General features: G+C 59.8%; 1 protein-coding gene across 2 annotated transcripts in view; it reads right to left on the minus strand.

The window, feature by feature from the left end:
• Positions 1–14,245, minus strand: part of SRRM3 (serine/arginine repetitive matrix 3) — a 28,434-nt gene extending 14,189 nt beyond the window's left edge. Inside the window, exons 1-3 of one of the 2 annotated variants that reach the window (XM_074890210.1) lie at positions 14,156–14,245; positions 5,700–5,955; positions 2,446–2,547 (exon numbers count right to left, since the gene is read on the minus strand). In XM_074890210.1, the coding sequence (XP_074746311.1) occupies positions 2,446–2,547; positions 5,700–5,923 (326 nt within the window). In that variant the 5' untranslated portion in view covers positions 5,924–5,955; positions 14,156–14,245. Of the gene's footprint in view, positions 1–2,445; positions 2,548–2,625; positions 2,761–5,699; positions 5,956–14,155 lie in introns of those variants that run through there. The other variant, XM_074890211.1, reaches the window with a different exon arrangement.
• Between the last annotated feature and the right edge of the window lie 316 nt (positions 14,246–14,561).

Genomic DNA, 14,561 nt, shown 5'->3' on the forward strand with positions numbered 1-14,561 from the left:
TCAAGACAGGCTTGTGCTGCCCCAATTATCCCTCCCCGCTTGGCACACGCTCATGTTTGTTTTCAATCCCACCAGCCTGTCCATCAAGTAGTTACTCCGTGGGGACAGGGCTGTATCGCTGGGCTGTGCACGCACAGAGGCAGGAGCTGGAAGAGCACAGAGAGCAAGGTGGGGACTCAGGTGGTCACAGCTCTACTCGCTGCCTCAGTTTCCCCTGGGGAGTTTTGCAAATGATGTTGAGGTTTTGCATCTGCTCTGAAACAAGACCAGCTGGTTCAGACTCAGTCCCGGCAGTCAATGACCGAGCTGTAAAAGTCCAGAGAGGTGCTGGCGCAGGACCTGCCCATGAGATGTTTGGCTGAGTACTCTCCCAGCCACTACAAGGGCTGGGGCTCTTTATTTAAAGTTTATTTAACTCCTGTGTCCAGCCTCTTCAACCAGCACAGACCTTTTGCACCCAGGACATCCTTTGGCAGGGACTTGGACAGCTCCAGTCCTCGTTGCTTGAGGAGCCACCTCCTTTGGACCCAACTCCTACCAGCCTCCTCCAGGCGCCTCCGGCTTTGCTCTCCTCCAAGAAATCCTTTGCTTTGAGACTGCTCCTTCCAGCTCAGCACTATTATTTATAGCCCCTGGGCTAATCTTTAATGATTACCCTTCCTTTTGCAAAGCAAGCCCACAAAGGTGACAGCTAGGACTGCCTGGGTAACCTTAACACACCTTTGGTTTCCCTATGTGCTCGTTACAGCCCCAGCCCTAACGAGCCTGCCCAGGAAGATGCCCTGGAGATGACTCATGCCCCCACGGGCAAAGGCCACTTGTTAACACGTCAGGCTTGATGCTTGATGCTCAGTGACCTGAGCAGGTTGGTTTTCCCCATGCCTTGTTTTTTCCTGCCTGGAAGAGGACTCTGAAGGCTTCATGCTGCCCCAGGGCCATGTGCCCCATCCTGGGTGGGCACAGCCGAGCCAAATCCCTCCCTGCCTGGTGTGCCGGGTGAAGCAGTGGGAGAAAGGCTCTCCCCGCCGCCACGGCTTACCTGCCTCCCCCCTTGCCCTGATTTCCTGACCCTAATGAAGCATTAATATTCAGTGAACCTGCAGCATCTATTCCTGTCCCAAGTGACCTGGTTTCCAGGCTGATGGATGGTGCACGCAGGGCCAGCCACGCTGCCTGGGCCATTAAGCATTGCGCAGATAAATCATCATCGAGCCAGGGCAGACCCTCGTGAGGCTGGGGACAGTCCTGCATGGGGTAGGAAGAGCAAGTGGCATATCCCCAGCAGAAGCTGGGCTGCTTTGGACAGCTAATCTGAGCCCCAAGCCCAGCCTCAGGGCAGAAATAGCCCCCAGGGACCAGGCAGCTTGGGGAGCGATTAGGAGGTAGAGACACAGGGCAGCACCTCCTTGGAGAAGCTTCTTCCATGGGGCTCCCTGGGGTTACACCAGCCTGATGGAGACACAAGTTCTGGGTCTACCCAGGTGAGAAGCAGGCTCGAGCCTTGCCCATCCAGCCTGGGCCCCTTGCAGCAGAAATTATTATTATTACTATTATTAATAATTATTATTGTTAACACTAATATTTCTAGGGTTACAGAAGAGCAGCCAACCTGCCGAACCATCGCCAGATGAGCTGAGTTGAGCCAGCCTCACACCCGGAGACAGAAGGACTATTCTGCATTATGGAGTTAAGAGCAAGGACTGGAAACCGGTGCCCTCGCCTGGCTGAAGGCAGAAGCTGCGATTTCAGCCCCCAGGAGAGCAGGAGAGGTGACCCAAAGAGGCAGGAGCAGGCAGAGGTGAGGCACAGCAAACCTGCGGCTTGGTCTCTGCCTCTGGCTGGTGGGGTGAGCCAAGCATTGAGACCTTCAGCACTTTGGCTCCATCATTTGGGACAGGAGCATTGCAATGCTGGCCTCTCTGTAGAGCACCCTGAGGTCTCCAAAAGACCGGTGCAGGACAACCTTTAACCTCTCCAGAGGCAGGATACGGCCTCAGAGAGGCAAACTCTGCCTCCAACCAACCGACCAACTGACCAACCAACAAACCAACCATCAAATTGTCCATCCATCTGTCTGTCTGTCTGTCCATCCGTCCATCCATCATCCATCCATCCGTCCATCCATCCGTCCTTCTATCCATCCATCCCATCCCATCCATCCATCCATCCCATCCCATCCATCCATCCATCCATCCGTCTATCCCATCCATCCCATCCATCCACCCATCCATCCATCTGTCCATCCCACCCTCCCTCCCTCCCTCCCTCCCTATATACCCTCTCTGTGTCCATCCAGCTACCCAACCATCCCCACATACACCCTCTCTGTATCAATCCATCCACTCACACACCCACGGATACTTGGAGGCAAGCTGGGACGAGCCTCTCTGGGATGGGAGATGGGCAGGACATGCAGACAAGCTGACTCGGAGCTGCCTCACTTACATTTGGCGCCCATGCTGGTCCTCCCTGGTGAGCACGCCTTCCTTCTCCATCAGCATTTGCCGGAAAGTCCCCACTTTCTGCCGGATCTCCTCTTCGGAGTACCTGGATGGGCAAAGACGTGGTCAGGGGTGCCCTGGCCAGAGTGTGGGCTCCCCAGCGACATGCTGAGGACCTCCATACCTTCAGGAGTGACATGTGGGCCAAGGGCTGGTCAGGAGAGGTGGCATGGTGACAGCCATCAGGGCCTAGAGGAGAGCAGGTCCCTCTGCTTTGTTCCCTGCCACCACCCTCCATGCCCTCCTCTCTCCTGCCTGCCCCTCCCAGCAGTGCTTGGCAGAGGAAGGGACATGAGGAAGGGGTAAAAGATGACCATGAAGTTGCCATTCCCTGCACTGCCCCAGGTTTTCGGGCACATCCTCACCAAACCCCCCTGGCAGTGCCAGCATCGCAGCCGGTGATGCCAGGGTTCGTGCCTGGCACCTCCCTCCCACTGTGAGCCTCCCTCACTTGTCCCCGCGCTGCGCTGGGGCCCCAGCAGCCAAGCCAGCTCTGCACTAACGCCAAATGCTGACTCAGGCCGCTGCAGGGTTATTAACGAGAGACACTAATCACTTTGTCCCTGGCATCTGAGAACAGCCGCGGCAAACCACGGCTCTCCAGCCGTCCCCGAAGTGTCCCCAGGGAGGGACGGGTGACAGCCCCGGGCGGGCAGTCCTGTGCCGCATCCCACGGCTGCACAAGGGCACCTGAGCATCCCCCTTGACCAAAAACATCCAAATGGAGGGACGCAGTGAAGGGACCCACAGTGCTCTCAGCATCGTCCCTGGGGTCAGGGCAAAGGGAGAGGGACCCCATGTCACCACCACACTGCCACCCTGGGAGGGAAGGGGTCAGGCTCTGTGTGCATCCCTGTCCTCACCCGCGCTGTCTATGGGGGCTGCTCACAGCCCATCCTCACCGTCATATCCCATCAGCATCGCTGCTAACAAGCCCAGAAAACTGGGTGTCACAGCCTGGCCGAGCCCTGTGGTCCCCAAAGCTGGCACCTTGTAGGACTCGTGCTGGGGATGGTGATGCCCCTCACAGTGCTGTGGGTGCCCCTGGGTGACCCTGGGTGCAGAGAGGCACATGGCAGCACCCACCCCCCTGCTGTGCCCACAAAGGGGAACAGTGAGGAGAGGGGAATTAATATTAACGAGCTCATTTCCACTGAAAGACTCTCATTAATTCCCCAGCCAGCCAGGACTCCTGCACACCAAGGCAGTCCAGCCGCTTCCCTTTACCCTGCACCCTGCCTGGGCATGGTGGGCCCCGGAAACAGGGCAGCACCCCCAAAAGCTGCTCTGCACCTCGATGGTGGCGCAGCCAGCCAGGCAGAGTGCGGCCATCCCGCAAGGATGGAGCTGCCAGCCCCGGCCATCCCATGGACATCAGCTGGCCAGCGGCAGCAGGAAGATGTCTGCCCGAGAAGATGAGCATTTGCTGCAGCATATTATGAACGTGGCCGATGCTCTCAGAGAGGGGAGACGAGGCCAAACAGGAGGTGACAGATGGGCCACCATGGCTGGGCCATTAGCAAATCTGTGAGGGGCACAGCCAAGGCGAGGAGCCCCCCTGCACCCAGTCATCCTGTGATGGAGGCAGGAGTATCCCACCAGCCCCTTCCCTCCTGCACCCCCCACTGCTGCTTATAACCCCCTTAGAGAGTTTTTAGTTTTGCATTTAACGCATAGAATGGATCTGGGGAAAGAAAAACTGCTGACGTTTCTTTTCCAGACAAGAAATCCAGCCTGCAGGCAGGGAATAACGGCGCAGGCAGCCCGGAGCAAGCAGCAGCTGGATACAGCGCAGGCAGGAGGAGCCATCCGCGTTTAAGGAATCAAGGGAGTGCTTAAATCCCCGCAAAACCCCTTCTGCTGTCACACCCGTTCATCCCAGGGGCCCTGCCCTTGGCAATAACTCCCCCGAGGCCATGGCCACGATGTGGCTCCTGGCCCAGGCAGAAACCTCAGGGGTGCGAAGCATCTCCCGTGTAACCCCCCCTGGAGAGCCCCAGTGTGGAGGGGAAGAGCAGGCGGAGGATTAACCAGGTTGACCAAGATTATTACTGTAATTATATTATCATTTCGTTGTATCACCATCATCATCGTTATTAATAGCCTTAATAACAGCAAAGGCAATTATAGCAATAACAACAATACCAGTTGCAATATTGCTATTACCTATTGCAGTAATGATACTACTAGTAGTAAGATCCCTAGTAGGGCACGGGAACCCAACAGGAGGCTCTGGGTTCCCCAAGGCACCAGGTCAGCCTTATTTATTTCCATAACGACAAATTAGGCACAATCATTATTCCAGTCTGTGTGAGACAATTTAATTCTAGGTCACGCTTGCGCTCTTAATGAAAGCCTTGGCGAAGCCTTCCCTCAATCCATTTTCCTTCTCCCCAGCTGATACCAGTCCCCGTCTACCAGCGTGTGCTGAAGAATTTGCTCCATCCATCAGGTTTTAGCGAGCTGTCGGGGATCAGGCTGCTCGGCTGGTGCCAGAGCACGGCCATGGATCTGTGGGGGTTTGGGGGTCTCTTCACTGGCCCCCCAGCCCGTCCTGCCCACCCAGGCAAGGATGCTCTCGGGTTTTCCCCCGGCCCTTTGCTTCCCCAGGGGAGAGCAAATGCGGGAGAGCAGCTCATGGTGCCTGGCCAGGGACAGAGCTGGAGGTGGTGGATCCTCTCACTCCAAAACTCAGGGGAGAGAAGGAAAGCAGGACAAACTGAAGCATCAAAACAGCCTTATCTGGGACTAAACCCCAACTCTCCTTCATCTCCCCAACACAAGAGACAGAGACAGACCATCTCTCATCCCAGGCATGTGGGGCACAGGCTGGGTGGCACCGACAGTTTGCATGACCATGAGCAACTCGCTCCTCCTTCCCGCCTCGGCTTTCCCAGCACCACAAGCTGGGAGCCCAGATTTCCAAGCGGAGGGGCCAGAGCGAGCCTCCAACACGTGTGTGGATGCACTCCTAGGTCTGTGTTTCTTGGAGGCATTTAGCTTCACAAACCAACCCACCAGTCTGCCTTAAATTTGTCTGATTCACCCAAAAGTGGATTTACTTCCAGCTGGGGACATCTGCCACATCAAGGTATTTTTTTAGACAGAAAAAAGGGGGATAACAAGGTGCAAGTGGGTCAAAAGGATCCCAAGCCACGGGATCCATCACCAGTTCAGCCCTGTTCCCCCACCACTCACCCCTGCTCCTCCATCATCTCCTGCAGCTCCATGCACTTCAGCTCCACCCGCCGCTTGCGTTCATGGTCCAGGATTTCCCGGTGAGCCTTCTTCACCAGGCTGGGCTCCACCAGACGCACCTCTTCCTCACCCTTGTGCCACGTACCCGAGGCACCAGGCTGCGAGAAGCCGTTGGAGGCTTCCTGGGGCGAAGGCACGTCGGCCCCGTTGTTGTAGAGAGCCATGCTGGTGTGGGCAGCCTCACCGCCCGCAGCACCTGGGAGGGAGAGGAAGAGTCAGGGGTCAGGCCCTGCCCCAGTTTCCCTCTCATCCCACAACAGCAAGGGGACCCCGCCAGGACCTGAAGGCAAAATTTGTCTCAAAAGATGTGAGGTCACAGCAGGTTGATGGGGAGGACGACTGAGAGATCTGGGTCTTCTGCCAGCGCCCTTCCTGCCCCTTGCCTCAGCTTCCCCATCTGCAAAGCAAAGCCGGGGCTATTCCATCACCACGCCGTGAGGGCTGGCTCGTGGGAAGGAGAGGAGGATGCTCTGCTCCAGCCTTGTACCAGGAAAAGCCTGGCAAAGCATGGGTCTGTGCACCCGGAGCCATACAGTAGCAGTGGGTCAGGCGGGCAGGGGTCTCTCTCAGCCCCACAGACCCTGCTGTCAGCCAGTGCGGGTTTGGGCCAGGGATGGGCATCCATCCTGACAGCCCTCTGGGGACACCCTGGGCACTGTCCCCACCCAGCAAGGGACTGGACCCAAAGACCTCAGATATCCCCTTGCATGCTCCAGCTGCACTGGCCAGTGAGGATGCAGCCGTGGGACATGGTGATGTCAGGCCCAGCCAGCAGACGCCTGCTGATGCCCTCTGGCAATGGTCTGGAACCTTCCGGCAATGGCCCCACACCCTCTGGCAATGGCCCCGCACCCTCCAGCAACAGCCCAGTGCTGGCTGCAAGGGGAGGTGAGGCTCCCCACTGCCTGCTGCCTGCCTTCTCCCTGCTCTTTCACCTTCATGCGTCCCTGCCTCCTTCTTCCACCACCACAGTCAATGTGTCCTCACTTGGCTCCAGACATAACCCCTTGGAAGAGGACAGCCATTCCCAAGTGGCACTGCCACACTGAGGCTCCGGCGGATGCCTGGGGGAGGAGGTGCTCCCAAATCTCCTGGACCAAACAGAGACACAACCCTGTCTCTGTAACCTCAGGCCATCGGCACATGGCTGAGCACCCAATTCCTCTGTCTCCCCGTCCTGCGATGCCCCAGTTACCCTGCCCACAGCACCGGCACTCTCTCTAGCACCCACTGGAGATGCACCGCCTTAATCCCCTGCAGAGGCACCGCTTGGGCTTTACCGTGGGCTCCCACAAATGCTTCTCTTGCAAAGTCCTACACAAAGGGAAATGACTGGGGACGAGGGCAAAGAACCCTCCCTCGCTCTCCAAGCTGGCTTTGGGCTCAGAAATGCAGTTTTTGTCAGCAGCCACTTCTCTGGGGTGTTTCCATCCCAGGGACACTGCCGGAGAGGTTTTTCCAAGGATGGGTGCTGCCTGCACACCGTTGCTTATGTGGGAAGCAGCCAACCCTCGCCCGCGATGCCCAGACTGTCTGACACATGCTGCCCAAGGAGGATGGGGCTGAACACTGGCCCGGGGAAGGAGGGATCCCTCAGCCAAGCGTGGGCATGAAGGCAGGACAGACGGACCATGCACTGATCCGCACCGTTTCAAGCCCAGGGAGGGCTCGCTGCTCCTGCTGTGCCGTTTCAATGGGATAAGGGGCAGTTCAGAGCCTTCCACAGCCATGCCTGGTGAGACAGAGCCAGGGTGGGAATGCAGATCACCCACGAGAGGCTTCAAGGATGTTTCTCTGCTGTTTGAGGAGAGAAAAAGCCTCAGAGCCCTCCCTGGGGTGGTAGGGGTCCCAGCCCGGTGGGAAGGCATCTCCCACCCTGCGGCATCCCCAAGGGACATCCCCGGCTTTCCCGCTGCCACTGGCTGCCCCACGTACTCATTTATCTCCTGACGAGCCTGCCCAGGGAGGATGGCAGCTGACTGCTTAATTACAAGGCTTTTTCTTTGCTTTTTTTTCCCCATTATTATCGTGCAGAGAGGAGCCAGCAGCCCTTATTCCCACAGAGGCATGGAGGAGCGGGCAGTGGGAGACACTGCCAATGGAGCAGGAGCCAGCCAAGGCTCTGCACTCCCTGGATGCTCAGCCCTGTTAGAGCAACCGGAGGGTCCCTCAGTCCCCCCTTGCCTGCAGCAGGCAGGGCAGCACCCACATTTCGAGTCCCATGACACCCCACAGCAAGGAGCTGCCCTGCTCAGCCATCCCCACCTGGGGGAGGCCCCTGACCCCAGCCCCCTCCATGTCCCAGGGTGGCCCCAGGCCAGAGACAGGAGAGATGCTGCAGAAAAACCTGGTTTGGGGCTCCTCTTCCTCTTTCTCCCATCAAGGCAAAATGTCAAAAACCGGGAAGGAAATTTGGGAATGGGGGAAGCTCCGCACTGAGAAACCTCCACCCACCAAGGGGCTCAGGAAAGGAGAGGGGGAAGGGGAGGATGATTTCCACAGCAGCCTCTGCTTGTTTTTCCCTAGTGGGAATTAATCTTATCCTGAGCCCAGCAGTGGGTAAATTCATTGCTGTGAAACCTTGAGAGCGTGTGGGATATACAGCCGGCGAGGTAGATGGAGGAGCATGTGAGATAAACCGGCAGCTGGACGGGTACCTGCAGGTAAGGGCTGTGTGGTGGGGGAGGCTTGTAGATCCTGCCGAGAAACACTCCCCATCTCTGTAAAAAGGATGTGGTTGGCAATATCCCCCTTGCACTCAGGGCCAGGCAGGTGGAACCGGCCCAGGGATGGACACTGCACTGCATCCCAGTGTCCCCTCAGCCGTGAGCAATATCCACCGTGAGAGCTGATAGCAGCCACCCTGCCTCAGCCACAGCACGGGCAGGAAAACAAAGGAAGAGAAAAACCACCCGCAAACCCCCTCTGGCTACCAACAGCAAAGCTGAGCCACAGGCAAGAGCCCTGGGTCAAAAACAGAGCCAGTCTTACATATCTGGTGACAATGGGGACAAGGCACCGGGGCAGAAGGAGCCCATGTCCCCCAGGCTGGGTCTGTGCCCTCCCTGTACCCAAAGGAGCCCCCCAGTGATGCCTTGCACAGGGACAGTCTTTCACCCGCAAGGGACAACTTGGGGACACAGGGTGGCCATCACCACCGCAACCTTCATCCATCGGCCACCACGCGGGGATCGCCCTGCTCTGCCAGCTCGTGCCAGCACCAAACCCGACACCAAACCCGTCAGTGAAGGCAGCACGGCCCTGCCCAAAGAGCAGCGGCTTCCTGACTGGCTCAGCGCTACCCCCGATAATAAAGATGATGGTTAAATATTTCATTATCTGCAGTAATTACCCACAAATCATTAAGCACTGGCAGCCCACTCCCTGGCTGCCTTGCCGAGAAGGAGAAGAGGGTTTTTGGGGTGAGTGCTGTGCCATGTCCCCACGGACTCCCTAAAGGCTGCAGGATGTGGGGACAGTCGCTGGCATCCATCCCCACCCCCCAAATCCCATTAGTGCCACCCAGGAGGGCTCAGACCTCAGGAACCACGGCCTGGAGCTGCTGGGGAAACTCCCAAGCAAATCCCTCTCTTCCCACTTTGCCGAGCCATTCACCCCCATGTTTTGAGAGGCCGACCTTCCCCGCTGGCACTCCACATGCCCCCTTGGGGCTTGGGGAGGTCAAAACAGCTTTCCAGCTCGCAGGTGCTTTCTGCTGCCTGGGTGAGAGCTTTTGGAAATGTTCAGAGCTGCCCCATCTTCATTCTCATCTCCATCCTCCATATATATAGCCATCCTCCATCTCCAACCTCCATCCTCATCCCTATGCTCCATCCTCCTCCTCACCCCCCTCCTCCACCCCCACCCCACGACTCACCCCAAGCACAGGCACCGGCCCAGCACACCAGGACTCTCCCTCCCTTCCCAGCCGTGATGAATTGCACCCAGGGTGCAGAGGACCCAGGCACCAGCGCTGCCAGCCCAGGGGAGGCTGGGACAGACGGAAGGACAGACACACCGCACTGTGCCCCTGACACACAGCCAGGACAGGCCCCACCAGCTTGGGGTGCAAGGACCAGCCTCGCCATCCTGCCAGGCTTTGGGGCTGTCTGGTTCCCAGCCAAGCTTTGCACTGAGCTCCCTCCCTGCGGGCTGGGACCCCTGGGTGCCTGGTGGGGTGGCCCCGGGACGCGGCCGTCCCCATGTCCCAGCCCCGGGGCTGTCCAGCCTGGGCTTTGAAGGGAAGCTCAGGGGTTCGGGAAATCCAGCCCAAAGGGAAAGAAGAAAATGAGGAGAAAAAAAAAAGTGTTATTTCACCAAACTGCTTTTGCCCTTTTATTTTCCAGCCCAGAAACAACCCCCTTCCCAGCTGACTCTGCTCAAATCCCCCCACGGGTGCCGCTCAGCTCCCCGGCCATGCCTGCAGCACCCCGGGCATGGGGCTGTGCTGGAGGCAGCTGCCCGTCCCTCCTGCCCGCTGCCGCCGCAGGGCCCTGCCGTGCCGTAATGCGGATGAAGCCGCTTTCCCGGGGGGAGCGGGGATGGCAGCGGGGGGCTGGTGGTGCCTGGATGCTCTCCCGGCATCTCCCCCTCAGCAGGGGAAGGCGGCAGCGGTGCCTGGGCATCCTCCCCCCCTGCCTCGGTGCTAATTAAAGCCGCCTCCGGCCAGTGCTCGATTAATTCTCACCACATCCAGCTGCACCAGGCAGGGTGACAGCGAGCACCCGCGTGCCGGGGGTGCGGGCACGGGATGCAGGCAGCGAGCCCGGGATGGCGGCAACCTGGACCACTCGTGCACTGAGCGTGCCAGAGCTCAGCCCTAGCAAGCAGGGGACAGCCCAGCTGAGGCGAGGACCCTCCAGCCCCACCGGAGACGGTGAGAGAAATGGCTCCTGCGGTTCCCCTGCCCAACGGGGTCTCATCAAGACACACCACCACCTATCAAAATCATAACCCTGCCCCCGAAGCATTTACAGCCCCATCTCGGGCTGCTCCCTGCCTGTGCTGTGGGGATGGCTGAGAGAGGGGCTTTTTTTTGCGACACAAAAAATGCCAGAACATCACGGCAAAGCAGCCAGCCTCCTCTAAACACCTGGCCAGAATTACAAGGAGGAAAAGTCCGGGGTTGCTGCCGTTAATTGGGCCGACCTTCTCCGGAGCTGCCTTCCACCAGCCCCCGAGTGCCAAAAAAACATGAGTCAGACCTCCAAGAAGGAGAAAAAAAAAGGCAAAATCGGCTTTAAAAGTGCAGCTGGTCTGGGGCTCGTTAGCGCTGCCTCCCAGCCCCAAGCCGGCAGGGATCCTGCCCATGGGAAGGACAGCAGGAAGGGGTTCGTTACACCCACCCCAGCCCCTCCATCCCTATTTCTCCGAGCCCAGAGCTTCCTTTCCTCTAACTGCCAGACCAAAATTTGACGCCTCACAGACTTTAAAGCAATTAATAAAGAATATACAGATGCTGGCTGCGGGAGGGGGGGGTCATGAGCTGGGCGAGGGCTTGCTGCTGCTTGTGCATACCTACGTCTGTGCTCACACACACACACACATATATATATATATTTTAAATAGATGAGGAGGCTGGTGGAGAAGCTAAACAGTTGCTAAGCAACTGGGCTCCTTCCCGGCTTGGGGATGTAGGGATGGGAGAGCCAGGGGTGGGGACCGGTCCCCCCACCGGACCGGCACCGCACAGGGGTGTGGGCAGTGAAGAACCATCGGCTCCCCTGAGAGATCCTCCGGAGAAAAGGGCCTGATGGAGGGCGAGGAGCCAGGCTTTGCTCCTGCCCCCAAAACTGTATGGCCTGAACTCCTTGGGTGCCAGGGGAGGCCGAGCAAGCCCCGTTCCCAGCTCCGGCTGGAGGAGAGCTGTTGGGAAGGGGGTCACATCATGATGGGGACCAGCTCCAAGGGACCCCGGGACCCCCACAGTGATCTCATTCCTAAATCAGGCATGAGGGAAAAGAGGAGAAACATGTCCAAGTGACAGCAGCAAACCGCCCTGTGCTGAGCAGAGGCCGTGGGTCCAGGTGATGGGTACCTTTATGGGAACCCCAGCCCTGTGCCCCCCAGCCACGCTCTCCTCAACCCCTTGGAGCCACCATGGCCACTGGCAGCTGCTCGCTGGTGGCCACAGGACCCGCAGGCAGCCCCAGCAGGGCAGGGGTTGGTCTCTCGCTCCCCTGCCAGACCCTCCCCAACCAGGAGGTGCTTAAATAATGGGTGAGGATGGAGGGGGGGGGGGGGAACAACCATCCCCCCAAGTTTTGCATCCTTGAGGCCATTTGGTTTGCTGGGCAAGGAGTCAGGAGGAGGCACAGGCAGGCCCACAGCCCATCACCACTTCTGAGGAGGGGGAGAATAATAATAATAAAAGCAATTACTGAGTACACGGAGGAGTGGGGGGGGATGACTGTCACAATGGGGTCACCTTCCCTAACAGGGACACAATCCCAGCAAATGACCCCTGGGGCTGAGCACTGAAGGTATGGCAGGGGGTCATGGCCAGTGCAGGGGGACTGTCTGGCCGGGGATCCCCCCCCTCCATGGCTGGCTGGGCGGTTGTGTAACGGGAGGAGCTATTCCGGGGTTTGAGCACATTATATAAGCTACGGGCCACCTGGCCGGGGAAAACGGGAGCTGGGAGACATGGAGGAGGAGGAAGGGCTTTTGGGATCAGAGACCCCTGCAGTCAGCAGACCCCCAGCAACCAGGACTAAACCCATGGGGTGACCTGCACCCCGCAGGCACCCCCTGCCCAAAGATGTGGGGTGAGCACCCTCTGCTCCCCCCTTCAGCAGCCCTCAGGACCCACTGCCACACATCCACCTGCAACCAGATCCAGCCCTTGGGGCAGGAGAATCTTTGCCCAGGGAAAAAGCACCATTTCCTTGGCACCAGGGACAAAACCAACCAAAAGCCCTGTGCCCCTCTGCCTGCCTGGCAAAGCCCCCGCTTGCCATCCCCAGCAGTGACCAAGGACCAAAGGCTCCCCTAAAAGCTGCCCAAATTCTGGTTCCAAAAACCCCCGCCTGCCCCTGCACATGTTGCCAGGATGAGTCCTTGGGGCAGGGGGGAGGCGGGGGAATGCAGGGGGTGGCATCGCACGAGGCCATGCTGGCAGAGGGGGATGGAGTGAGGATGTTTTGTGTTTGGAGACAAGTACCATGCGCTCCTGTCCCCAAAATCCCCCCCATTGGGGGTGTCTCCTTACTCCTGTCAAAGACAAAACTACATGCCAGGGCAGGGAGACTGGCTGGCACACAAGCACCTGCACCCTATGAGATGGTCCTCAGTGTTTGCCATCAGCCGGACACCCCCTCAAATGCTGGCAGCCCTCAGGTGACTCCCCTGCAGCAGCCAGAGTGCAGGCAAGCCAAGAAACATCCACAGTCTGAAATCTCTGCTCCAGAGGAGATGAATGAACTTGCATCCCCTGAAAGCCACCTGCTCCCCCACCGCTGTGGCCCGACCCCTCGCCAGCAGCCCCCCGCATGGCACAGCTCGGCCATCCCTGGGAACAAACCTCCCAAACCTGGGAAGGAGAAGCACAAAATCCTCCTGAAAGACAAGCCAGCGAGCCGCCGCTCAGGCTCCCCCGGCTGCCAAGCCTTGCCCCTCTCCTTCCCCCGCGCAACACCTGCAGGGTTTGAAATCTCACCAGCCAAACCTGGAGCCGCAGAGCCCCCCTCCCCAGCACGGCCTGGGGGTCGGCACGGCAGAGAGAGGGGCTTCAGGGCTGTTATCTAGGCCCCGTCTCCCACCCACACCCCACATGCCAGCATCTGCTGGGGGCTCATGGCTGTCCCATCCTTCCCAACCCCGCGGTGGGAGCCAGAAGGGGTGTCCCACTGCTCCCGTCCCAGCCTGTCACCCCAACGCGGGGTGTCCCAGCCAGTCCACCTTCACCAGCGAGCGTCCAACACATCCACGTCCGCAGAGAACCCCCCTGCACTCCAGAAAGCATCTCACCTCCAGGCTCCTCACCCCATGCGCACCTGCAGGAGCATCAGACCCCAGGGATGCCCCCGCTGCTCACCACCCCGTCCCCAACCGCCCCCAGCACCCACGAAGCGCTGCGCCCCTTGCTCAGCCCGGCTGTCCACGTCCCTTTGGGGACCCCAATTCCCTGCTCCCTGAGGAGCAGCGTAAGCCCCCCCCATCCCCACCCCTTTGGGGTCCTCAGCCCCCCTTTTCCCCAGGGAGCATCACAGCCGCCCCTGTCCCCCCCTGTCCCTCGGGGTTCGCCACCCCCCACCCGTGTCCAGCGGGGTCCCACTACCCCCCCAGTCACCCTTTCCCTCCCCCTCCACGGGCTCTGCCCGTCCCCCGCCCCCCCCGCCCGGTGCCGGCCCACCACCAGCCAGGCCCGGGCCCGGCCGCGCCTCGCTTCGCCTCACCTCGCCCCGCCGGGCCCGGCCCGGAGCCGCCGCCACCGCCAGGCGCTGCCCGCGCTGCTCCGCTGGGCCCCGCTCGGCCCCGCTCGGCCCGGCCCGGCCCGGCCCCTCCCGACCCGGCCCGGCCCCTCCCGCGCGGCTCCCGGCGCGGCGAGCGCGGCCCCTCCTGAAGTGCTGGACAGCTCCGCGGCACAGAGACGCCCGCCGCGCCAGCGCGCCGCGCCGCCCCACAGCGCCCCCTGCCGGCCGGAGGGCGCCACGGCACGGCTGGCAGCCCGCACGCCCCAGAGCCCCCACCCTTCCCCAGGGACCCCCATCCTTCCACAGAGCCCCCACCCTTTCCCAGAGACCCCCACCCTTCCCCAGAGACCCCATCCCTCCTTCCCCAGAGACCCCCATCCTTCCACAG

Source organism: Strix uralensis, chromosome 20, assembly GCF_047716275.1.
Source record: "Strix uralensis isolate ZFMK-TIS-50842 chromosome 20, bStrUra1, whole genome shotgun sequence".
NCBI lineage: Eukaryota > Metazoa > Chordata > Aves > Strigiformes > Strigidae > Strix > Strix uralensis.